Source organism: Erinaceus europaeus, chromosome 7 (genome assembly GCF_950295315.1).
Source record: "Erinaceus europaeus chromosome 7, mEriEur2.1, whole genome shotgun sequence".
Taxonomy (NCBI): domain Eukaryota; kingdom Metazoa; phylum Chordata; class Mammalia; order Eulipotyphla; family Erinaceidae; genus Erinaceus; species Erinaceus europaeus.
In genome coordinates, this window is record NC_080168.1 from 34,462,374 (window position 1) to 34,488,193 (window position 25,820).

General features: G+C 42.8%; 1 protein-coding gene across 7 annotated transcripts in view; it reads right to left on the minus strand.

Annotated features, from left to right (window-relative positions):
- Positions 1-760: 760 nt before the first annotated feature.
- Positions 761-25,820, minus strand: part of SPATS2L (spermatogenesis associated serine rich 2 like) — a 233,839-nt gene continuing 208,779 nt past the window's right edge. For all 7 annotated transcript variants that reach the window (XM_060194186.1, XM_060194184.1, XM_060194188.1 and 4 more), the window contains 4 exons: positions 12,998-13,107; positions 8,559-8,661; positions 5,230-5,450; positions 761-1,661 (listed from right to left, as the gene is read on the minus strand). In XM_060194186.1, coding sequence (XP_060050169.1) covers positions 1,269-1,661; positions 5,230-5,450; positions 8,559-8,661; positions 12,998-13,107 — 827 coding nt within the window. In that variant the 3' untranslated portion in view covers positions 761-1,268. The remainder of the gene's footprint in view (positions 1,662-5,229; positions 5,451-8,558; positions 8,662-12,997; positions 13,108-25,820) is intronic.

Consider the following 25,820-nt stretch of genomic DNA (forward strand, 5'->3'; position numbering starts at 1 on the left):
TCTCAAACAGACCCTTGCTCCATGCGGATGTTATCTGGGGAACTTCCCTCTTCCTTTGCAGGATTGGGGGTGCACTTGAATCTCATGAGTGAGGTGGCTGGCTGGCTGTCACTATTCTGAATGCAGCATCATCTTGAGGAAGCAGAAAGCTGAGATAGTGGAGCTAAAGCTCTGATCAAATTGGACCAAAGACATACTCTGATGCTGAGCTTTCTAGTCATGAAACTAAGTCTCTTTATTGTGTAAGCTTGGCTGAGCTGACTCTTCTGTTTGCTACTTGTGATCAAGATCTCCAGACTACATTAAAGACTATCTGGTCTTTACTGTCCTTGGGGTGTATGTCCATCTCTGTGTGTATAATTATTGGCAGGGGTCATCTGAGGAGCGTTGTATTTCTCTGAAAGGATCCTTGTGCCAAGAGAAGCAGGGAGCTCTGTACCATGACTTCTATTCTCCTTGTTAAATTTTATTTATTTGTTTATTTATTATTGGATGAGATATAGAGAAATTGAGAGGGGAGGGGAAGATGAAGAGGGAGAGTGACAAGAGAGATAGATGCAGTCCTGCTTCAATAGTCGTGAAGCTTTCCCCCCGCAGGTGGGACCAGGGGCTTGAAACTGAGTCCTTGTGCACTTTAGTGTGTGCACTTAGCCAGGTGTGCCACTGCCTGGCCCCAACCTCTAGTCTCTAACACCACTTCAAGTACTGCATGGTATATTTAACAATGAGTTGGGCGTCAATCAAAGAAACAAGCCAGGTGTCAAATGCAGCATATTTTAATTTGTTTCAAATAAAGGAATATATGTATATATATTTTTTTTTCCAGAAAAACACGAGATGTTAAAGTCTACAAAAGCACACGTGTCTTCAGCAGATCATGTTTGTCTGATCAGTAAGAATTTTTTTTTCAACATTAACTCTCTAAAGACAATCAATGGACTGACATCACAGCTACAACATAGGTCGCTACTGAGCCTCTGGTCCTTGGCCACATCTTGGTTTGCCTAACACTTGGGTAAATATTGCCTGGCTAAAATACTGCAATGTCTCGATGAGAAAAGCATCAACAGATCAAGCAAAGCCATGAAAGTGATGAAGCAAGCTAGAGCTGATTATCAGAATTAGTAAAAATGATTAAGAGAGGATGACACAACCATATAGGGTTTGTATATGCTGATTGACTCTCTTTTGGCAGCGAATTGGGTCAGCACCTTGGACAGGTAACCAAAACCAAGTGGAAACTGCTTTTTATTTCTTTCCTTTCTAGCTCAGGCCACCAATGTCACAGCTGGGACTGAGAGGACAGTGGTATCTGTGGACACTTCTATTCTCGTGGGGCAGAGATTGCACTGGGATACCCTGGAGACGCTGCCCCGCAGAGGCCTGGCCTCTGAGTTGTCTGCAGTGTGCTGCCTTCGCCGGGGCTTTTCAGGATGGGCTGATGCTTCGGGGGTCTTTGTCCCCAGAGTAGCCTCTTGATTCTTGCCACCACCTTTGTTTTTGGGGCGGAAGCCATTGTGTGGTGGTCTTCTGTGTTCATGGCGGTTGTTGCCTTTTCCCATTGGGTCACCTTCATTACCACTGCCCTGTGGTTTGGTGGCTCCATTTAGCCTGTTATGGTACTGTGGATTAAATCTTCGTCTTTGGCTAGAAGACCCATTCTATGAAAAAATAGATAAATAAGAATGGGAAGTATTAGATACCAATCGACTGTAGAAGACATCAATTGACTTCTGGCAAATCAGACCCTGAGGCCACAGGTGAACATTTCTGGCCCCTACATGAGTATGGCAACATGCAAACGAGGTCAAGCTGATAAGATCCTCAGCTTTAAAAGAACAGTGTCTTGTACCAAAGTAAAAGACTCTTGGGTGGGTTCAGGTCCTGGAACATGATGACAGAGGAGGACTTAGTGGGGGTTGAACTGTTGTATGGAAAACTGAGAAATGCTACACATCTATAAACTATTATACTTTACTGTTGACTGTAAACCATTAATCCTCCAATAAAGAAATTAAAAAAAAAAAGAACCGTGTCTTGTAAATGAAACCTCACTCAACTTGATGTTCCAAGAGAAGTCATAGAAACAGAAGATGGAATTAAACAAGTAGACCAAATAAAAATCTTAAAACATACATATATAAGATATCAAAAGAAAGAAATATAACGCCATACCACCCTGAACATGCCTGATCTTGTCTGATCTCGGAAGTTAAGCAGGGTCGGGCCTGGTTAGTACTCGGATGGGAGAAACATAACACAGAAGCAGGACAATGATAATTCTCAAGCACAGCAATCTGGGGCGACTCTATATGATATATACTGACTGCAATGCTTCATGTGAGGAAAGGTGTACAGTTATATTTTATTTCAGAAAAGCAATCTTATCACAGTTCAGAAACATATCTTGAATACGTAGAGGGATGATGTGTTTCTAGTAAACCCGGTGGGATCTAGAGATAATGAGTATTTTCTTCTTTTTTTAAAATCATTTTTTAAAATTTTATTTTTCTGTCTTTTGTTGCTCTTGTTATTGTTGTCATTGTTGTTGTTGTTATGACTATCGTTATTGCTGCCGTTGTTGTTGGATAGGACAGAGAGAAATTGAGAGAGGAGGGGGAAGACAGAGAGGGGAAGAGAAAGACACCTGCAGACCTGTTTCACTGCCTGTGAAGTGACTCCCCTGCAGGTGGGGAGCCGGGGGTTTGAACCAGGATCGTTACGCCAGCCCTTGCCATGTGTGCTTAACCCTCTGTGCCACCGCCTGGCTCCCGATAATGAGTATTTTCATAGAGGTAATCTTTTTTTTTTAACTCATTGTTTTCATTGAGTTTCAGAACATTACACTGGAAAGTCTTCCCTTCAAGAATTCATCAGCCAAGAGCACAAATGGACAAGCAGAGAGGAAGCAATGTCTGTTGCTGTATGTGGGGAAGACTTCTGAACTCCTATGCCAACAACAGCCAATGTTCACAGAGCGCCTATGGTGTTCAGGCACCAAGCAACACACTTAATCATGTGCTACTTCACTTCTCAGCACACAGCAACCCTTCAAGATAGTTGCTGCTATAGGCTTCACTTCATAGGGGAGGACAAAGGGTTTGAGTGATTTGACCAAGATCTACAGCGAGACAAAGATGGAACCTTTTCCACTTCAAATATGGCTTCCTGATGCAATTCCTAAGTAGGCTGTGATATGAACACATACTTTTTTTAGTTAAGTCTCACTTGTTAGAATGTATAATTTTATGAGTTGCAAAAATGGAAAGTTCTTAATTTGTGCATTGTGACTGAGTAGTATAGGCATAGGGGAGACCCATTCCAAGTTGATCTGGACCCAAGGAAAGAGGACACGTGTGGGCCCTCATACTGAATACTGTTGTTCTCTTCTGCCAGCACCAGTCCAAACTGTAAGGGGCCTTGCACACGTGAATGTGGTCACTCTGTGCTGCACACCTAGCCTTTCTTGTCATCCCTGCAAATAATCCCACTTAGGGCCCAGGGTTGTACAAAGTGGTTTTATTATTCTTTCTTTAAGATGATGCATCTAGCTAGACACGTCATCAAGTAGAGTGGAAGTGGCCCAAACAGACTGAGGGCAGCCTCTGGGCCACTAGAGGATAGAATCTCAGGACCCCAAGTCCCTGGGGCCCTTTCGAGAAAGGAGAGTACAGATTCTGAGCAGCTGTGCCCCTTGATCTTGCTTATAGGAAGGAGGGCCATGGCTGGGCACAGGTCAAAAGGGGTCATTCTACATGGGGCCTGCACAGGGGCCCTTCTGGCCCGGATTTTTAGGTATATAATTCAATTCAAACCAGCTTTGTTGAAAATAAGAGAGTGGGCTGAAAAAGCATGTAGGCAAGTACCACTTAATCTAGCCTCTATTTTTTATTTTTAAAGATACACTGAAAGGAAAACTCAGACTAAATTGTAGACTTATTTTTATAACAGTGTTTAGTAAGGAGCAAAGGATAAAGGTGGTGAAAAGGTATTAAGACTACAAGTAAGACTGACTTGATTGTGTGACCATAAACCTATCACCATATGAGATGTTCCTTGTCAAAGTGCTACTGCAAAAGTTCAGGAAGATATCTGGGACCTGTCAGTGTCACTAATGAGAATTCTAAAAGACCAAGACCAGAGTGCTTGCAAGAAAACTAGCATTTTGTAATGCTTAAAAAGTCTCTTTATTTGAGTTTGCTTTCATGAAAGATGTCTTCATAGGATGCTTGACTTCTCACATCTCGTCTTGTTCATTCTTTAACCATCAGGGGGAAGTCACTTGCAAAAGACAGAGTGAAAGCAGGATGAGAGAAGGTTCTTGACAATTTGTATTTTTAGAGGTCAAAGGAGAATTGAAAAATGTCACTTAAAAATATAATCTCTGTAGTGAAAACCCATGAGGAGAGACTTGTTTGCATTGGTAAGCTTAACATACAAGGGTGTTAGATAATTTTTAAAGTTAAATGGTGTAAGCTGGGGAAATAACTCAGCAGCAGAGCACATGCCTTGTCTATACAAGGTCTGGGGTCTGATGCTTGGCACCACACAAATAAACAAACAAATAAAAGCCAATGTCAGCTTTCCTCTTGCTAACAGGGTCAGTGGCTAGGTTTTCAATCTTCTCCCCACATCTCTCCAAGTCCAGGGTCTAGCTGGGATGGTAGTTCTCAAAAGGATGTAAAGAACTCTCTTGCTTACGGAACCCCTCACTTAGTGGATTTGATGCTGTTAAGAGTGGACAATAGGAATCAGGAGGTGACCCACCTGGCTGAGTGCTCACATTATAGTACACAGGGGGCCAGGTTCAAGCCCCTGATCCCTGCCTGCAGGGGGAGAGCTTCACGAACAGTGATGGAGTCGTGAAGGTATTCCTTTTTCTCTCTTCTCTCTTTCCCTGCCCCTCTTAACTTCTATGTTCATCCAAAATAAATACATAAAAAATATTAAAAAAACAGTGCACAATGGGTGGCTCCTTTCTCCACCAGGGAGAACACCATGAAGTGTGAAGCAGGTGACCAGGGGTTGTGTGAGGTCAGTGAGGCAGATGGATGTCATGTGATTGGGCCATGCTAGGGACGGAGGAGCCTGGGTCCAGTCCCATGGTGCTCAGCGGTTAGCAGCTACTGTTTTCTTCCCTTGCAAAGAGAGTTTCTTCCCACGTCCTACGCACCAGGGCCTGCAGGGCCCCTGAAGGCTGTGCAGGGTGACCTCTCTAGAGTAGCTTACCTGCTTGTTGACCGGCATGGCCTGGTGAGAGGTGTCGGCAGTGTTGGGAAGATTGTTTGCCATCTTAGGGTTCGCTGCTTTGCCTTCAGAGGGCTTAGTGTGGCTGGATGATTTCCGGGGAAAGTTACCCTGCTTCCCAGAGCTCGCTGGGTGAGCATTCAGCAAGGGCAGCAGGGAGGTGCATGGAGTTCGTGATGAGTAGCTGTTCTTTGGATGTGTAACTGCAATGAGAAGGTGCGAGGTGTTAGGGGCTATGTCACGAACACTGCTGCCTCAGTGACTCAAGAGGATATGGATAAACTGGCAGAAACTTCATAAAAACCTTAAGAAAAGTTGACTTTTAAAATGTGTCACTTGAAAGGCTACTCTGGTGCTTAGAGACCCCCCCCCCCCCCCAGATTCCTTCTACGAAAGTCACTGAACTGTGATTACAGCATAAGCACCGAGGTGGGAGACATATGTAGGAAGTAAGACCTATCTGAGCCACTTTGATGTTACCCTTTAGGACAAGAACCATCAGGGGAAGACGGAGAAGGGACTTTGGAAGGGCCCTAGGGGTCCTGTCCACAGTGCAATTGATTACTTGGGTGCACCATCACCAAGCTTGCTCCTGAACTTATCAGTTCTCTAGCACTCTTGGTACTGCAGGGATGCAGACAGACTGGGAGGTGTGTGGACACTTGGTCCACACAGGTCACCTTGTTTGAGCGCGTGAGACTGGGGTGACACTGCGCATGAGCGATCTGATCACACAGAGTTCAGGCATCTCCTCTGACCACAGGACCAGGCCTGCCAGCACCTGGAAGCACCTTCCCTGATCCATCAGACTTCCGCTATCTAATCTTTCATCAGTCCCAATTTCTACAGCTCTACTGCAAATCTGTACCAGTTTTAAAGCTAAAGTTGAAGCTGGCTCATCAGTGAGATCCCCGGCAGGCACAGGCAGGTCTGTTCAATGTTTATCATCATCATTCCCGCTGGTTTTGAAAGAAGTGGGTTTTGATGGGATGATTTCTGTGTGATTATGCTGACTCGAGGCTGGAGAGAATCAATTCAAGGATAAAGTCATCATCCCCTCTCGCAGTTCACCGGAATTGGACTGCCAGGTTAGTCAGCAAGACCTTTGAATTTTAAGACTGTCACCAATTTTTAAAAGCAATTTTCTCTGCTACCTGTGTTGGATCAGACTTAATCTCAGGGTTCTTTGAGAGGATTAGGTGTGAATGGACGGGATCACAGAACATTAGACATGGAAAGGACAGGGATGTCTTCCAAACCCCTGCATTTTAAAGAGAATGTGTGCTAGCATGCTGGGGGGAGTTCAGACATGACCAGGCGTTTCTGTGCCTCTAGTGCTCACTACGTTCAGTTCTCTGGAGACTGAACTCTTTCTGCTTCAGAAGCTGTGGGATATCCATTGGCTGTCCACACAACTGAGAAGAACAGGGCCTCCTAAGGACCTTTTGTTTCATACACATGAGGGCCTCTTTCATGGGCAACACTGGGCACTGGGTGCCCACTGGGTGGTTTCTCCCAGTAGAGGGAGCTTGAAGTACTTAGGGGAAAAGCAGGTGCAGGTACCCAGAGACAGGCCTCCCCTCCTCAGATCAGTCACAGGGCAGCAGGCAGGGTCTCCCTCCTCACCAGGTCACCCTGGAAACTAGGCCAGGCAGTTAATTTCCAGCTATGAACCAGAGTTTTTTTTTTTTTTCCTAAGAGTGGCAAAGATAGAGAATGACAACTTATTTCTTTCATAGGGGAGGGAATATTGAAAAAAAAAAAGATTTTGAAAGAAATGCAGTCGGGAAATCAGGTAATTGAGCAAGGATACTCACAACAGTGCACATTTAATAATGAAAAATGGGAAACCACCTGAATGTCCACCGGCTGTGCCAATGATTGGTTGAAGTGTCTGCTCAATTATTTATTTTAAAGACTAAAACTGTTTAATATTATCAGTTCAATCTATTGACAGAGAAAAATCTCCACCATACATTGTTACATGATAAAAGGAAATCATATTACTATGAATGTGGATGATTTAGTTTATTAGACTATGAGCTATAGTATATTTATAAAACATGATTTACACAGCAGATTACAAGTGTGCGTACATAAAAAGTGTAATGGACACATGAAAGTAATGTCATTTTATTTAATATAGTTCTGTAATTTTGAGATGATGAAAATCTTTTTAAAATCTTTTATTTATTTATTATTGGATAGACAGAGAGAGAGAGAGAAATTGAGAGGGGAGACAGAGGGAGAGAGACAGAGAGACACCTGGAGCCCTGCTTCACCACTCGCAAAGCTGTCCCTCTGCAGGTGGGGACCAGGGGCTTGAACTCAGATCCTTGTGCACTATAATGTGTGCGCTTAGCCAGGTGCGCCACCACCTGGCCCCAAAATATTATTGTCTTAAAGAATGAATTTCGATTTTGGAAAAAAAATGCAGCCAAATCTCTACTTTTTAATTTTTAAAGGTTTATTTTTAATTTATTTTATATGAGATAGTTTCATGTGAGGGGTGGGATGGGGAGAGAGCTTGAGCAGGAGCTAACAGAGCTCCACTCTGGTATCTGTGGTGCTGGGGATCAAACCAGCAGACCCAGGCCCCCAAGCAGCTATACAACTGGCAGATTTGCCAGCTGCCAAGGTCAGTTCTTCAGCTGACTAGGTGTTATGGTGATCCCACAGGCCCCACTAGTCCCTTCCTCTTTGTGCCTGTCCTCAGTGCCACTCTGGTACTCATTCTCACTCCCCTTGGTGGGTGGGCTGGAGTAGGGAAAATTGCATCATCCAATCTCTCACTGCACATTAGCTGCTCTAATTAAGACTTAATAGGCAAGGAGACTTAAGCTAATGGCTGGCGTGAAGTCTTTCATTATCCACAGGCTTCACTCAGCATGCAGACATGGGCACTATGGAACAGCACCCACAACAGCTGGGCCCTTCACAGCAGTCTCTTGTCTCCCACTTACTACGGAGACTCACTCTCCCTGTGACAGATCTCTCTGTCGGACCACGGTGTTTGAAATCAGAGAGGCCGTTTATTTGGCTGTGCTTCAGCAAAGTCTGCAAAAGGTCTAAAGCGGTTCTGTTCTGCTGAATAAATCCTGGGGGTGTCCTGATGGCAGTGGCATTTGGAGACTCTAAGTTCACATCTTGACATTTGCAGGGACTTGTGTCATGACCTTAGATCAGGAAATATCTTTCGGTCTTACTTCAGTCCCCTGTGGGGGACTGCCTAACTGACATTTCCATGATCAATTACAAAGAGCAGCAAGTTTACTCACACAGAATTACTTAGTAGGGGTGCAAAAACTCACTTTCTCCGCAGAGCATGATTTGGGCCTTTAGCTGTTCAATGTCACAGGAGAACCGGGCAGCTTTTCCAAGCTCTTCATCATATTTACGCTCGCTGACAAAGTGCTGGTGGAAAGAGAGAACAGGGGCCCTGTGATTACAGAAACGACACAGGCAACTGTGGGTTTCGGTGGCATTTCCTTCACTCTGCTCTTCTGCTGCCACTGGTGGTGGGAACGAGGTGGAGCTCCTCCCAGTTCTGGCTGGGAGGCTCCCCGAGTGAGCCTTGGCTCAGACCTGCCCAGAGCCTGATGACCTCCTTGCTCTAGAACATGCGTACATCCAGGTCTGTCCTGGACGTAGGTCAGACGTGTGTCTAGAAACATCTGTGTAGCCTCTCTGCGCTCTCCTAGGGCTTCCCATCCTGCTGCAATTTTCTGGGTTGCTTTCCAGAAGGGTCTTCATAATGCGGTTTTCTTAAATTTACTTTTATTCTTTTTTGATATTATCTTTATTTATTTATTGGATAGAGACAGTCAGAAATTGAGAAGGAAGGGGTGATAGAGAGGGAGAGAGGGGAGCTGGGTGGTGGTGCACCGGCTGAATGCATGTCACAATGTTCAAGGACCCGGGTTCAAGCCCCCATGTCCCACCTGCAAGGGGAAAGCTTCACAAGTGGTGAACAGGGCTGCAGGTGTCTCTCAGTCTCTCTCCCTTCCTCTTGATTTCTGGCTGTCTCCATCCAATAAATAAATAAAGATAATGAAGAGAATTACCTTCACTTAAAAAAAAAAAACGGGTTGGGTGGTAGCGCAACAGGTTAAGCGCACGTGGTGTAAAGCGTAAGGATCCTGGTTAGAGCCCCCAGCTCCCCACTTGCAGGGGGGCTGCTTCACAGGTAGTGAAGCAGGTCTGCAGGTGTCTGTCTTTCTCTTCCCCTCTCCGTCTTCCCCTCCTCTCTCGATTTTTCTCTGTCCTGTCCAACAACCACAGTAACAATCACAATAAGGACAACAAAATGGGGAAAATGGACTCCAGGAGCAGTGGATTCGTAGTGCTGGCATCGAGCCCCAGAAATAACCCTGGAGGAAAAAAAAAAAAAGAAATATAACTAAAATAGGCCTACTAACTATATAAAAAAGACGGAGAGAGAAAAAGAGAGACACCTGCAACAGTGCTTCACTACTCACAAAGCTTTCCTCCTGCAGGTGGGAACTGGGGGTTCTAACCTGGGTCCTTCACATTGTAACATGTGTGCTCAACCACATGCAGCACTACCACGACCTGGCCCCCATAAGGCAGTTTTCTAATGGTCTGCTGAAGTTCTAGCCCTCAAGAAAAAACATCCTTCTTAGATACCCAACTTTCTCAGGGGACCAGGAATTCCAAAAAGCTTCGTAGCATCTATCTAGAAAAGCTGACCTTGGATAGTGAAACTTTGAGTGTTGGTGAAGGAAGTGGGGGGGGAGGGGGAGATGATATTAAAATTCATTTAAAATTAAGATCTCTGGGTAGATGACAGAGTGAAAACTACAGAAATAACCATGACTCAGTCCCTTCTTGAGTCTGTCACATGGCAAAGAAAACAGATGCCATAAATACAATTAGGTGGAATGTGGTAGGTGCTTTAGCAAAACCAGGGAGAAAGAACTCATTTGCCACTGAAGGAAGGGTACAGGAAAAAGTTTTAAGAGAGAAAGTATCTGAATAGAAGCTTTACAATGAAGTTATTGAACACTTACCAGACAAGGGCCAAATTCCTCACAGATAATTTCATTTTCATTTGGTCACATTATTATGAAGTCAGTTCTATCATCATCTCTATTTCAGAGAGGAAGAATCAAGGTTCTAAGAATCTAAGCGAATATGTAATTTACCCAAGGTCACAGGCAATTGACTGCTTTGTTCCAAAGCCCATATGATTAACCATTAGATGGTAAGTAGGAATTTGATAGACAGATAGACAGGAGTCTTAGAATCTGAGTTGACTACTGCCAATGCCCATATCTAGCAAGAAACAACTACAGAAGCCAGACCTTCCGTCTTCTGCACCCAAAAAAGAATTTTAGTCCATCCTCCCAGAGGGGTAAATGTTAGGGGAAGATGACCAGAGGGCTCTAAACTCCAATTCCATCAGGAACCCAGAGAGAGAAGAGGAAAAAAAAAAAAAAAGAAAAAGGAAGGACATTCAGAAGTTGTAGGCATTACTTAGAAAGGAAGAGAAGGCAGGACCACAGGGGGGAAAAAGGACAAATATATATATAAATGTAGATAGATACAGAAATGATAGTCTACCCAATACCTCTGATCTTGGGAGAACTACTGCAGTTTCCAGTGGGGGGAATGGGGACACAGAATTCCAGTGGTGGGAAAGGTGTGTGGAATTATACCCCTGATAGCTTATGATTTTGTAAATCAATACTCATTAAAAAAAAAAGAATATGACTTGATTTCAAAAGAAAGCCGGCATGTTCCCACACCTCATTTAATACTCTAAGAGGCAGTATACAGGTGAAAGCTGGGCCAGGTATGTTCTAGAGTCTGTAGTGGATTTTAATCTGGAGGAGAGTAGACAACACTGGAGAAGACCAGATCTGCTTGGGGATGGGGATGGTGGGCTAGCTCTGGTCTTCTGGCAGATGACCAGGGTGGAGGGAGGCAGAAGACACATAGGAAGTTAGGAGGTTATTGCATCTGACCGAGTGGGAAGTAACAAGGGGCAGAAAAGGAGGAAGGATTTCTAGGATGTCTCAGGACCCTCACAGAGGGGTCTTCATCCCCCTAAGGCTCCTTTTCATAAGCAGAGTGGAGGGGAATGAAAAGTCACTTGCTACTTTCTACTGTGGCAATCTTACTTAAAGAGTCAGGCTGGGAAGACAGCATAATGGTTCTGTAAAAGACTCATGCCTCAGGCACTGAAGACCAAGGTTGGATCCCCAGCACCACCATAAGCCAGAGCTGAGCAGTATTCTGGTCTCTTTTTCTCTGTATCTCTTTCATTAAACTAAAACATACAAACAAACAAACAAAAAACCCAAACCAAACAAAAAGAAAACCAAACCAACCAACCAACCAAACAAACAAACAAACAAAAACCAACCAAAACAAAAAGACTAGCAACAGTGGTATCTTGTAAAGAATTTTTAGTTTCAGAGATTTCTCTGGGTCAAATGGATATGCTCCAAGGAGAGGCTGATCAGAATCTCTCTCTGTGGGATCTGAATCAGATGGGATGGCCCAAAGGCCGGGGTCTTCTGGCAGTGACTCCTTCCAGTGGTGCCTGGAAGAGTAGCTGCTGATTGTGACCACCTCCATCAGCCAGGGGGGGGGGGCTGCCTGGACTTCCATTTGACTGTGGCCATAAATCTTCAGATCATACTGTGCTTTGGGGAGCTCTGCTCACTTACTTTCAAATTCTGCTTGCCCTGGATGCCAGCCAGGGCCCATTTCTATTGCTTACAACTGATCAGATGCAATGAACATATATCAGTGTGTGGTGTTATATATATATATATAGTCAGAGCACTGCTCAGCTCTGGCTTATGGTAGTGTGGGGGATTGAACCTGGGATGGGACTCTGGAGCCTCAGGCATGAGAGTCTCTTTGCCTAACCATTATGCTATCTCCCCTACCCTGTGTGTGGTGTTTTTTTTTTAATTTTTATTATTTTTATTTAGTGGCTACAGAAAGCAAGAAAACAAGATGGAAGAGGGTTATAGAGAGGGAGAGAGACAGACAGACACCTGCAGCCCTGCTTCACCACTAGCAAAGCTTTCCCCTTGCAGGTGGGGACTGGGGGCTCAAACCTTGGTCCTAGTGCACTGTAATGTGTGAGCCTCACCAGGTGTGCCACCATCCGGTCCCGTCTGTGGTTTTTAAATAAAAATATAGCTAAGCTAGAAAAGTCAAAAGCCAAAGGGAAGAAGTCTCCACATATTGTGCTTTCTTCAGCATCCCTCCTACTCTTCTCTGTTCACACTTAGTGTGTTCCTGTGTGTATGTTTCTATACATACCCATGAGTTACACGTCTACTGAACATAATTACCCTCACCCCAATACAAGTCACGGTTGGACTTTATTTAGGTCAGTCTCCACTGGCTAAGAAAATGCCACCTTTCTGACAGAAGTCCTAGTGAGGGTTGCATTGTTATGTGGAAAACTGAGAAATGTTATGCATGTACAAACTGTTGACTGTAAAATATTAATCCCCCAATAAATAAATTATTTAAAAGAGAAAGAAAATGCACCTCTGCAATAATATATCTTTTCAAACCACATGGCACTTAAATACAGTGATAAGGTGATTTTTCACCCTTCTGTATCCTCTGTCTGAACCATGTGAAAGAGGGTTGGCTGTAGAATGTGAGATCCTCCAAGAGCAGTGGTCTCTGAGTACAGAACAAACACAACGGGGCTCAGATCTCTGGCTCAGGGTTCAGGCTAGGGTATTTTGGAACTGACCTTAATTTCTGCCCTGAGTTCGGCCAGCTGCATCTCGGCCATCTGACTGGCTAGATCGGTTAGTTTCTTCAGTTCTTCTGCTTTCTTCTGGCGAGCCGTCAGGATCTCCACTGCCAGATGAAAAGGCATAATGTGTTAGTAGCTTAGAAGGCCTCACCCCTCCCTGTCAGTTCTTTCTCCACAGGCTGGGTGCTTTGTGGGGCCAGGACTCTGCTCTCTGAATTGGTCACTGGGTTGAACTTGCCTTTGGTGCTCAATACCAGTCACTCACGTCTTAGTGTCCTTACCTACCAATCCCCAAACCACACAAAGTCCCTTCTGATTCACGCTACACCCACAAGCTTCATCATTTTCCTCACTGGCATCAGATCTCACTTAATTTTTTTTAAATTTATGCATTACTCAGAACTATCTTCCAAAAGGACATTTAATTAAAATCCTGTCTGGTGACACTGCAGAGAGAGGGAGTCCACTAAGAGGAAACCTTTTTTTTTTTTTCCAGCTGAATTATATTTATTAAGTCAAAGGTTAAGAACTACTCTTGCAGTGATATTACTAAGAAAACATTTTGAATTAATAATCATGTGTCAAGTGTAGAACTTTATTGGGTAGGGTGGAGGTGGGGAGGGTTCAAGTCCTGGAACATGATGGCAGAGGAGGACCAAGTGGGGGTTGTTGTGTCACGTGGAAAACTGGGAAATGTTTTGCATGTCCAAACTACTATATTTTACTGTCGACTGTAAACCATTAATCCCCCAACAAGGAATTTTTTTTTTCATGATTAGTCAACAATTTATTTGGCTTTATATGTTTTCTTTAATTTCTTTATTTGGGGGCCAGGTGGTGGCGCACCTGGTTGAGCGCACATATTACAGTGCAAAAGGACCCAGGTTTGAGCCCCTGGTCCCCACCTGCAGGTGGTGAAGCAGGGATGCAGGTGTTTCTCTGTCTCTCTCCCTCTCTATCTTACCCTCCCCTCTCAATTTCTGGCTGTCTCTATTCAATAAATAAAGCTAATATAAATTTTTAAAAAAATTTCTTTATTTGGGGAGTTAATGTTTTACATTCGTCAGTAAATACAATAGTCTGTACATGCATAACATTTGCTAACCCTCCACACAACAATACAACTCCCACTAGGTCCTCTGTCATCCTTTTTGGACCTGTATCTCTCCCCCCCCCCCCCCCCCCCCCCCCGCCCTCCAAAGTCTTTTACTTTGGCACAATACGCCAATTCCAGTTCAGTTTCTACTTGTGTTTTCTCTTCTGATCTTGCTTTTCAACTTCTGCCTGAGAGTGAGATCATCCCATATTCATCCTAGCAGAAACCACTTTTCTGAATGAGCTGCATCATTCAATTCTTCATCTTTTAAAAATATTTATTTATTCCCTTTTGTTGCCCTTGTTAAAGGTTTTTTATTGTTGTAGTTATTATTATTGTTATTGATGTTGTCCATTGTTGGGTAATGGCGCAGATACCCTCAGGGTATTACCCATTCCCGCGAGAGCTGAAACCCTAGCTTCCCCGGGAGTGCCTTGTTTTCTCCAAACACACCCCCCCCCTCCCCCGTTTTTTCCCATTCCCATGAGAGCTGAAACTCTATTACCGGAGTGCCTTGTTTCCTAGCCAATCCCATCCCGACTTGCCACTTCCGGTTTTTATCCTATAAAGCCTGCTGCTGCGGGTTTGCCCCTTTTGCTCCTCTCCTCTCCTGCACTAGGAGACCTAGAGAAGGGCTGGTATGCTTAGTGGGAAGTGGCCATTTTGCTAGCTCCACATTGCCTGAACTACACTGCTCTTGCCCATTTCTGGGGTGCTCGCGTGAATAAAGATTTGTGTTCCCGCTCCGGTCTGGTCTCCTCTCTCCCCCGCGACGCAACCTGACAGTCCTTGGATAGGACAGAGAGAAATGGAGAAAGGAGGGGAAGACAGAGGTGGGAGAGAAAGATAGACACCTGCAGACCTGCTTCACCGCCTTTGAAGCGACTCCCCTAGAGGTGGGGAGCCAGGGGCTCGAACAGGGATCCTTAAGTGGGTCATTGCACTTTGTGCCACGTGCACTTAACCTGCTGTGCTACCACCCGACTCCCCCTACCCCCCTTTTTTAACCTCCAGGGTTATTGCTGGGGCTTGGTACCAGCACTACGAATCCACTGCTCCTGGTGGCCATTTTTTCCCATTTTATAGAATAGGACAGAGAGAAATTAAGAGGACAAGGGGAGGAAGAGAGGGGGAGAGAAGGAGAGACACCTGAAGACCTGCTTCACCTCTTGTAAAGCGACCCCCCTCCCCCCCGCAGGTGGGGAGTGGAGGGATGGAACCGGGGTCCTTGTGCTTCTTACTATGTGCGGTTAACCCTGTGCAATACCGCTGGCCCCTGCACTATTTAGTTCTAACACTTTTGGGACTTTAACGCAAACACTCATTTAGGGCAGCTAGCTGTGCTATTATTAAAATACAACAATCTTTTATTTTTTTTTTTTACCTTGACTAGCCTTTGACACTTTGCAGATAACTTTCCATTTTGCAAACAGAGAGGAGTTCCAGACTAGAAATATCTAGTCTTTCTTCGAAGTGTCCCCAGTGGAAAAATTTCAAGGGTGAGTCAAAGCCAGCTTGAAGTGAATTCATGTTGTACTCTTCAGCAGCTGCTCACTCAGAGGAAACACCAGGGAGTTCTCTGGCACCATACCTCACACATCTGTCAGATGAACTCAAGGTTCAAGTGGATGTTATAGCCCACAGGTTATTGTGTGTGTGTATGTGTGTTTTCTGAAAGACCGTGATGCTCAGAAGCAACGAATACTAACACATAGGGTGAGATGTAAATGTGACCTTTGATTTGCTAATAGACCTGAAGTTCTCTAATTCATGTCACAGATGAATTGCCTTTGCTTCTCTGAGACAAGTGTTTTTGGGTTAAGGCCTGTTCTTGACTAAATAAGGATCAATTGCTTTGTTAGGTCAGATTCATAATGCACATGCAGAATCAAACAATCTCACTTCTGACAGCAGCTCTTCATTTGTATATTGTCAAGAAATAGCTCAAACACACAAAAAGAGGCTCTCAATCAAGAGCTAAGAGTTCCTGTAAACCATAAATGCCGCTTCAGACAGACTAGAGAAATATCTTATGTGGAAACCAAAGTTGATATGTCAGCAAAAGTGCTAATCTATAACTCATAAAGGTGAATCCACCACTCAGTTACTATGGTCCTGCTCTGATCAGTGACTAGGACTTCCCCTGCCTCCCTTTTGCAGTGTCATGTAGTTAGTTATGTGTACCTTTTAGAACACAGAGGAGGTGGTGGTAGAGAAACTAGCCAGGAGGGAAAGGACGACAGGGACATAGTATCACTAAATGATAGCCTGGGTTACCCAGCTAGAGCAGTGGTCAGAAACAAGCAGCAGGCCTTTACTTATAGTCACAGATGACACGTATTATGTTTGGTCCACAGGTTACTTTCTACAAATGAATTTTCTACATTTGACAATTAGGAGATTCCACTTGAAAGTTGGATTTCTTCTCTTAAAACTATCCCTGGTCACATCCAGCAGGAACATCATCATAAGCCCTCTTGCGGGCTTCTCTAATACCTCACCCTCACTATAGAGCAGCAATGGTGGGGACTGCCCCACTTCCTGAAGGGAGGCTGCATCAGCCTACTCTGCCACTTAAGGGTCCTGAAATGAGTGCAGCCTAGAATGTTCCCAGCTGTGACCATGGGCTGTGAGCTCAGACTGACAGGCACTCAGGGGTTACACAGGCTCCTGTGCTAAATAAGAATAGACATGGGCCCTAGGTCAGGTTGATGCAGTTAACAGTAATTATATATTTTCCTCATATTAGGGAGCTACTTTCTACCCTAATCCAACTTTTTAGCCCTATTCTCAACTCTGACATCATCTTACCACACAATTAAAAATTTATTTATTTATTTACTTTTAGCCAGAGCTCTGTCTTATGGTGATGTGGGGACTGAAACGGGGACTTCAGTGCCTCAGGCATGACAGTCTCTTTGCATAACCATTATGCTATCTCCCCCTGTGTACCAGATAATATTTTTAGTCCACCTGCATGTTAGCTATCAGGCTCAGGGAAAAATTACTAAAGCCATGGGCCCCTTGGAACATACTTAAAATAGACTTCTTAGCTTCTTCTCACATGGAGACCCCTAATTTCATTTGCTCTATTCCTACTTTTGGGTTTCTGTTTATTGAACAATTTGCTTTATGTCGTACCACCTTCCAGCCACCAAAGTGCAGATGCTACTATGATGCTGTTCTGACTTCCCTGGACAGATGATCTCACCAATGTGTCCTGGAATGTCACCTCTCCAAAGCCCTGCTCCATTAGGGAGAGATAGAAACAGGCTGGGAGAATGGATCCACCTGCCAATATCCATGTCCAGAGGAGAAGCAATTACAGAAGCCAAACCTTCCACCTTCTGCATCTCAAAGAATTTGGGTTCATAACTCCCAAAGGGATAAACAACGGGGAAGTTTCTAATGGAGGGGATGGGACATGGAACTCTGATGGTGGGAACTGTATGGGATTATACCCTTGTGATCTTACAATCTTGTTAATCATTATTAAATCACTAATAAAAAAGTAAAAATAATAATGGAATCTCTGGTCACAGCTGGCCAGCCATAACTGGCTGGAGCTGAGGAGTCACTGTTCTTTTTTGGATGGAGCAACTTCCCAGAGTGCCAAGGACCCCTCCTGCCCTGCTTTATTCAGTAATAAAATGTGTTTGACCACTGGAAGCTTCTCCAGCCACGACAGAAATGACAATTGAGTTATTTCTCTATATCCACAAAAACTAGGGTGTGGTAGACATTAGGGGCCCCATGTGTTTGTTCAATGGAAGATTCAATGACTGGATCAACCCACTGTTTAAAAGGAATATGCAGAGAAGGATAGGATAAGGGGCCCACTTAAAATGTCTAGGATACTTTGATTATTTAGTATTATAATTCAATCTGTGGATGGGACTGATGTCTGGATCATGAGAAAAGGTTTTGAGTAGGAAGCTAAAATGAAGTACTATTCCTTTTGCAAAGATATAAAAAGGAAATTCTGAAGGCCTAGATTTGACAAACAGCTAGAATAGGTGTTCACAGACCCTGAGTGACAATACAGTTAAGTGGATGTTTTTTAAAGAATCATTTGTGGAAAGAGGGACAATTTAGATGATTGTTCTTTTTGATTAAGTAGAATTTGGGCATTCACAGCAAACAAAACCTTTTTTTTTTAAAGAGATATAAACAGGGCCCTAAAATAGGATTGCATGTGTCAGATCGCTAATAAATTCAGAGTTTATACTCATGCAAATGTGCATGGAAATGAATGCATTACATCAGCAAGTGCAGGGCCGAGTTTTACATAGTCTCCTTAACACTTCAAAGCCTAACACCTGAGCGCTACAGTCAGTGTTCTTTGGTAGGAGCCAATATTTTAACCTTATAACAGCAATTCCAGAAACAAAAAGCAAAAACAAAGCAGATCAGACCTTCAGATTCACTGATCCTAATTTAAAATAGAATAATAATAAGTATGTTTTGAAAGCAACGCTCTTCCAGTAATCTATGGAGAGGACGGTTCCATATAGCTTTGGAGTCTCATGCATTCAGGACTTGATTAATATTATGATTATGTACTTTTATAAGTAGTATTTGCTATGCTGAAATCCATTTTCTTAAAAGGATTTACGAATTCCTTCAAGCTTCTGGAACACATTGGGAGCATGCTCATATCCCTTGAGCTATGGAAAATTTTAGAGTCGCTCAAAAAAAAAAATGCTACTTAGCTGAGAGTGTGCTTGGAATGCCTGGTGCTGGCAACTGTTTCTTTCTTCCTTCCTTCCTTCCTTCCTCCCTCCCTCCCTCCCCCTCCCTCCCTTCCTTCCTTCTTTCCTTCCTTTCTTCTTTTTTTTTAGAGACAGAGGGAAATTTAGAGGGGAGGAGAAGATGGAGAAGGAGAAAGACACCTGCAGCCCTGCTTCACCACTCCTGAAGCATTCTCCCTGCAGGTGGGAACTGGGAGTTTGAACCTGAGTCCTTGCACATGGTAATATGAGCGCTTAACCAGGTGTGCCACCACCTGGCTCCAGGGACAAAAATCCTTTAAGGAATCCTTTTTATTCCTTAAAGGTTCTTGGGAATTCTGTGTTTTACTTCATAATGTATGTGTGGTTGTTAATATAAAATGTCATCTAGAAAGTTTGACACCCCAAGAACATGCCAACCAGCAGGCAGATAAAGTTTGCTATCATGGCGCTATATCTGTAACATGTGCATTCAACCAGGTGCACCACCACCCAGCCCCTCATGGCGCTATATCTGTAAAATGAAACAACCAGCTCTTTTTTAAGGGTTACTGTGGAAGTAAAAGAAACAGCCTATGTGAAATATTCGCTATCACAGTTAAAAATGTTAACTGCAGGGGGGCCGGGCAGTAGCGCAGCAGGTTAAGCTCACATGGCTTGAAGCACAATGACCAGCTCAAGGATCCTAGTTCAAACCCCTGGATCCCCACCTGCAGGGGAGTTGCTTCACAGGTAGTGAAGCAGGTCTGCAGGTGTCTTTCTCTTCCCCTCTCTGTCTTCCCTATCTCTCTTGATTTCTCTCTGTCTTATCCAACAAATGACAGTAATAACAACAACAATAATAACAACAATGATAAACAACAAGGGCAACAAAAGGAAAAAATGGCCTCCAGGAGCAGTGAGTTCATAGTGTAGGTACTGAGCCCCAGTGATAACCTTGGAGAAAAAAAAAAAGCTAACTGAAAAGAGAATTATAAAGAGTGAGACATATTATCTAAAGTATACTTCCATTTGCAATAACAGTGTTCACTAATACTGGAGACTGCAGACTAGATACACTTGAATTAACTACACCTCACTTGTTGAGCAAATATTATAAAACCTCTTTGGCTTTGTGTTAGCTACCATGTGGAATACAGAAACTTTAGTCACAAGTGGAAATATAGTTTATACCATGTGTGGAAATGGAAAAGGGACCAGAGATAAGCAGGGTCAAGATGTGGTTGCATTTACACATCATCACTTTGTGGGGAGGAATTCAGTGATGTCTTCTATGTGTGGAGGAGGGATACAGTGACAGCTCTATCACCTGAGAGAGCACTGTCCTTTGAGAAGCTGAACAACCCTTCTTACTAATGAACTTTCTTTATTGTTCACATTCCATGTTGGGTACTGTGCTAGGAACTAGTACATCTTTTCACAGTTATCTCTACAGTAACTATTTGAAATAGTCTTCCTATCCCCACCTCGCTGATAAGGAACCTTTTCACTTTGAGAATTCAGAAAAAAATAAATAAAAAAATAAAAAATAAAGGTTCACAGTTATACAGTAAATGAGTAGAATCTGGATTTGGATTCAGCTCTATCTGCCTTCAAGGCCTGAAAGTGACTTTCCTGGGAGTCGGGCAGTAGCACAGTGGGCTAAGTGCATGTGGCGCAAAGCGCAAGGACTGGCATAAGGATCCTGGTTCAAGCCCCCGGATCCCCACCTATAGGGGAAGTTGCTCTACAGGCAGTGAAGCAGGTCTGCAGGTGTCTATCTTTCTCTCCCTCTCTCTGTCTTCCCCTCCTCTTTCCATTTTTCTCTGTCCTCTCCAACAACGACGACATCAATAACAACAATAACTACAACAACAATATATATAAGACAACAAGGGTAACAAAAGAGAAAAATAAATACATAAAATTAAAAAAAACTAAAAAAAAAAAAAAAAGTGATTTTCCTATAGTACAGGGCAGTTTTAAAAGCATTAACCACAGGACCAATGATTGGAGGTAGGCAAATGCTGTAAACCAACTTAGTGGTTTCAGCAAGCCTGAAGGCTCCATGAGTGAAGGCTTCATGCTTATCTATTGGCTGCTTTTTTTTTTTTCCCTCCTAGTCTCTAAAAATGTGCTTAGCCAAGAAGAAACATGTTGTAAATATTTATTGACCGGATGAGTTTCTTTCTTTTTTTTTAATGGGGATGCTCTCCAGGAAGGCTCCACATTCCAAAGGTCTTGGCACCTACTGTAATTGTCCCAAGGAGAATGGGATGTACTAAAAACAAAACGGAAGTGTTTTAAGCAAACTTCATTTAGTATAGTATCTCCAAGGAACACATGAAATCTGAGGTTGTTTGTTAACCTCTTAGAAAGTTTTGTACTGGGAGTTGCCGGTAGCACAGCAGGTTAAGCGCCCATGGCGCAAAGCACAGGGGCTGGCGTAAGGATCCCTGTTTGAGCCCTGGCTCCCCACCTGGAGTCGCTTCACAGGCGGTAAAGCAGGTCTGCAGGTGTCTATCTTTCTCTCCCCCCTCTGTCTTCCCCTCCTTTCTCTATTTCTCTCTGTCCTATCAAACAACAACATCAATAACAATAATAATAACTATGACAATAAAAAACGACTAGGGCAACAAAAAAGGAAAAATAAATAAATATATATATGTATATATATAAAAGTGATGTACTTCTTTTTTCTTTCATCTTTGAGAAAAATTATATTTAGTGTTGATGGCATTTTTTAATCAACAGAATATTAAAATGAAAAGAAAAATAAAGAGGGGCCAAGCGGTGGCGCATCTGGTTAAGCGCACACATCACTGTGCAAAGATCCAGGTTGAAGCCCCTGGTTCCCACCTGCAGGGGGAAAGCTTCACAAGTGGTGAAGCAGGGCTTCAGGGTCTCTCTGTCTCTCTCCTTCTCACTCCACTCTCAATTTCTCTGTCTCTATCCAACAATAAATAAAGATATTAAAAAATATCTAAGAAAAAAAGCTACATCTGAGAAACAGAAAAAGCCCAATTCACATGGTGATCTACTTTTTATTGGAGAAATCAACAGATTTTCAAATTAAAAAAAGAAATCACAACAAAAGGAACTGTATACCTAATTATTCCAGAACTTAATTCTGGATAACATTTTGTTTCATCAGTAAAACCTGTTCAAGTTTAGATTCTAAAATGCTGTTTAAAACCATTTAGAAAAGTTGTGTAACAAGAATAATGATAGTTATTTTCCATATGATGATTCCTGGGTGGACTGTGACCGAAGACTAGGCAAGAAAAGGATGAAACAAATAAAGAACCAGGCTAGGCCCATCTCTCTGGTAAAAAAAAAAAGGCATAAGAATGAAAGGTAAAGGAATTATGCTGAAGCCAGGGAGAGGTACAGACTGTCATTTTTCTAGTTCATGCGATAAAGTCTGAGAAAGGATAAAAAATTCTAAATGCCCAGGAGATAAGGATTGTAAAACTAAATCCAAGAAATAGGGTTCCTATTAACATAGCAGTCTGAATTCAGTTATGAGAGAGTTCAGCATGGTGACAAGACTGAATCTAACTGAACAATCTTCTAACCTGTGCGCCCCAGTCTATTTGAGCTGGCAACTCTGCCCAGCCAGCTGCTGAGAATCTTTACAACAGCGGAAAGGGGAGGGGGGTATAAAAGGTATTGCAACAAAGCAAACCCAGACTCTTAATGCTTTGTGTTAAGTTCAGGAAAAGTTCCACACTAAATAAAGAGAATCTGGGTGTGTTCACTCATTAAACAGAGTATTTGGCCGGTTAAGACCATCTCGTTTATGATTTCCATTTAGACATGGAGTTGATTCCTTTTCTCGAGGGGTAAGTGGGACTGTGTCAATAAATGTGACTAAACTTTTCAACAGAGTTGGAGTGTTTTAAGAACCTTCATTTAACATATCTCCACATCTGAATTGTCAATATTACAAGGTTTTTTCTTTTTGGCACTTAGTAGGCATCCATTAGGTTTGACAGTTTATCTTGGCAGACATGTAGCTGAAGTATTCAGGAAAAAAATAGATATTTTAATTTTATTGATGTAACTCTAAATTGCAGTTTTTTTTAAATTTGCATTTTAACAAAAAATACTTCAATATATTCATATAGCTCTAAAAGATAAGGACTTTGGGAGAGGGAAATATATGTTAAGGGAAATTCAGGTGTCAAACAGGATTAATTTTATATGTGAATTTAATTTGCTAAATTTAGATAAAATTCTTAAACTATGAAAAATCAAGTAGAATGATAATGTATATACAATTATGAAAGCTTGAAAACTTACGTTCTGAAATTCAATCCTGAACTCACTGATCACGTTAAACCCAATTAACTCTAAGTAGCCATTATGTGCACAAAACTACCTTGATCTTTTTTTTAAAAATAGTTTACTAATTTATTCATTTGGATCGAGACAGAGATATCGAGTGCCAGGAGCCATTTCTCTGCTTTGATAGATGATTAGCTTTGAAACAATGGAAGCCCTCGAGACAAGTTTCATTTCCCCCTGGGCAGGCCATTTTCCCCTCAGGTAGACCATTTATCAGAAACAGTGACACAACACATAGTTGTGGTAGCAAACATGATTTCATCCATTGTATGTTGCAAGGAACATTCCCCCTTTGAAGATTGCTCCCCCTCCTCCTCCTCCAGCACTTCCCCCTCCTTCCCCAAAGCCTTATAATGCCTGTGTTCACAATAAAATTTAGAGCTTGATCAGAAACTTGACTTGCTCTCGTTCTTCGCGTCTCTTGTCCCTATCATTTCAGGTCTCATTGGGTTGCTAGCCCCTGCTCACCGCCCTGCTGGCCAGGGCATAATGGCGCCCGAGCGTGGGGCAAAGAAGCCTTCTGAACCTAGAAACTCCGCTGATCGAGGGGGTAGGCCTACCCGAATTCACAGAGTCACCGCAGCCCGAGGGGGGTAACGCAAAGACTCGCAGAGATCGCCACGGAAATACCCGCCCGTGAGTCGCATCTGGGGAAGAGTGTCACAGCGGCTGAGGTAAGCAAAACCATGGGACATGAATTCAGCAAACTATTTATTCATTAAAGGACTCAAGGAGTCACTCAAGACACGAAGAAATAGGGTTAAAAAAAAAAAAAAAGAAAGAATTAAAGAAGTTTTTAGATTATATTGGAAATATTTGCCCCTGGTTCCCCCAGGAAGGCACTATAGATGAGAAGCGTTGGAGGAGAATTGTTGATTGTCTTAATGATTACTATCAGTCTTTTGGTCCTGAACGTGTACCTGTTTCTGCCTTTTGTTACTGGAATTTAATTAATGATATCTTAAAAATCTATAATAATCACCCTGATATTAAAAACCTTATTACAGAGGGTGAAAAGGTCCTCCGGCAACTTTCTCGTCCGCCGTCCAGGACAAAGACCCCATCTCCATGCCCTTCTGTGGTTATTGATCTTGATCCCCCGGTACCCAGTCAAAATAAAAGCCTCCCAGCACCTGATGAAAGTAAAAGCCCTGTTTCCCTCCCTACAGGTCCCTCCTCACTTACTAAAGTTCCCTCCATTGACTCTCCTATTGCTAATTCACATGAGAGTGAAACCCAGCATTCTTTCCCCCGCCTCTATCCAGTTTTACAAAACCTCCCACAAAACCCCCCCTCTCCTGAAGCACTTCCCGCAGAGGATGAGGCTTTGCTAGAAAAAGAGGCTGTCAAATATCACAATCCTGATTGGTATCCTCCTCCCTTTAATCTCCCTCCCTATATCCATGCTCCCACTCTCCAGCCTGACCCTCTCCTTGACAACCCCTCAGTCAGGAGGGCACGCTCAGGAGCCCTTACAGGAATTTCCACCCTCCGCAAGGTCCTTGCTGACCGGAGAGAGCAGCTTCAATTAATGAAAGAAATAGCTGCAGTTACAGAAGAGTTTACATTTTTAGCCTCACCAAAAAACCTAAGCCCAATCCCTAAAACTAAAACTAAAGCATCCAAATCAAACCCGGTTTTGGCTTTCCCTGTTACTCGGAGCCAGGCTCAAACTGGCTAACCCTAATCCCTAGGCTCTTCCTTGTCCAGACTGCCTCCCTAAACCACCGTCCCTCCGTTTTGTGCTCCGGTCCTTGACTTGGCCAATAATACTGATTAGACCACTTTCTTTAAAACTGTAAAATGTACCTTAGCCACAAACGCCCCTCCTGGATAGATAGGCTGTGAGTTAGGAATCCAAAAACCAAAAGCGGTTTTTCAAAGGGAAAATTTTCCTTTCACCAAGAATGTATGTTTTAAGTCTGTGCTAACCTTGTTTTCATTAATGTGTGTTAACCCCTAAGTAACTAAAGTTTGTTTTAAGTTTTAAATTAAGATTTAGTTAAGCTAAATGTGGTTTTAAAGATCCAGACTCATAGAGTTGGCACACCTTTACCAGAGTAAAATATAAGACAATTTCGTCCTTCTGATAGCTAATATCAACATCAATTCATTAGTTAAAAAGATTTTCTGAGATATCTATGCATGGTAAAATGCCTCTGTAGTCTCTCTCACTCTTGTGAAAATTGTAGATATTACCAGCACCTCAATATCAACTGCCACTGTTTGTTAATTTAATTCCATCCTTGAACTGACTTTCTAATAACCCAGTCAGTGTAGAGCAGTGGCCTTGCCAGGAAAAAAAGGGTTAAACGTGCTATTCCTGGCCTGATAAAAAAAAAAATTTTTTTTCAACAGATGTGATTCAACAAAATTATTTAGTGTAAAATGGTCATCTAAAAGAAATGTTAACAGTAAAAATTTATTTTAACATTTCAGCTTTAAGGTTTATCTTAGCTTTTTAAGTTACCTATCTAAATCAAAGTGAAAGATCAATTAAGTTGTGTACCCACCCTTGTTCATAGCTGCCCTAAGGGTGTGATAGCTTTGTGATAAACAAAGGTCCTTAACAAACAAAGTTTAACATTTTACTCAAAATTGTTTAAGTGATTTCAAAAAAAAAAAAAAAAAAAAAAAGCTTTTAAAATACTTTCTCAACTAA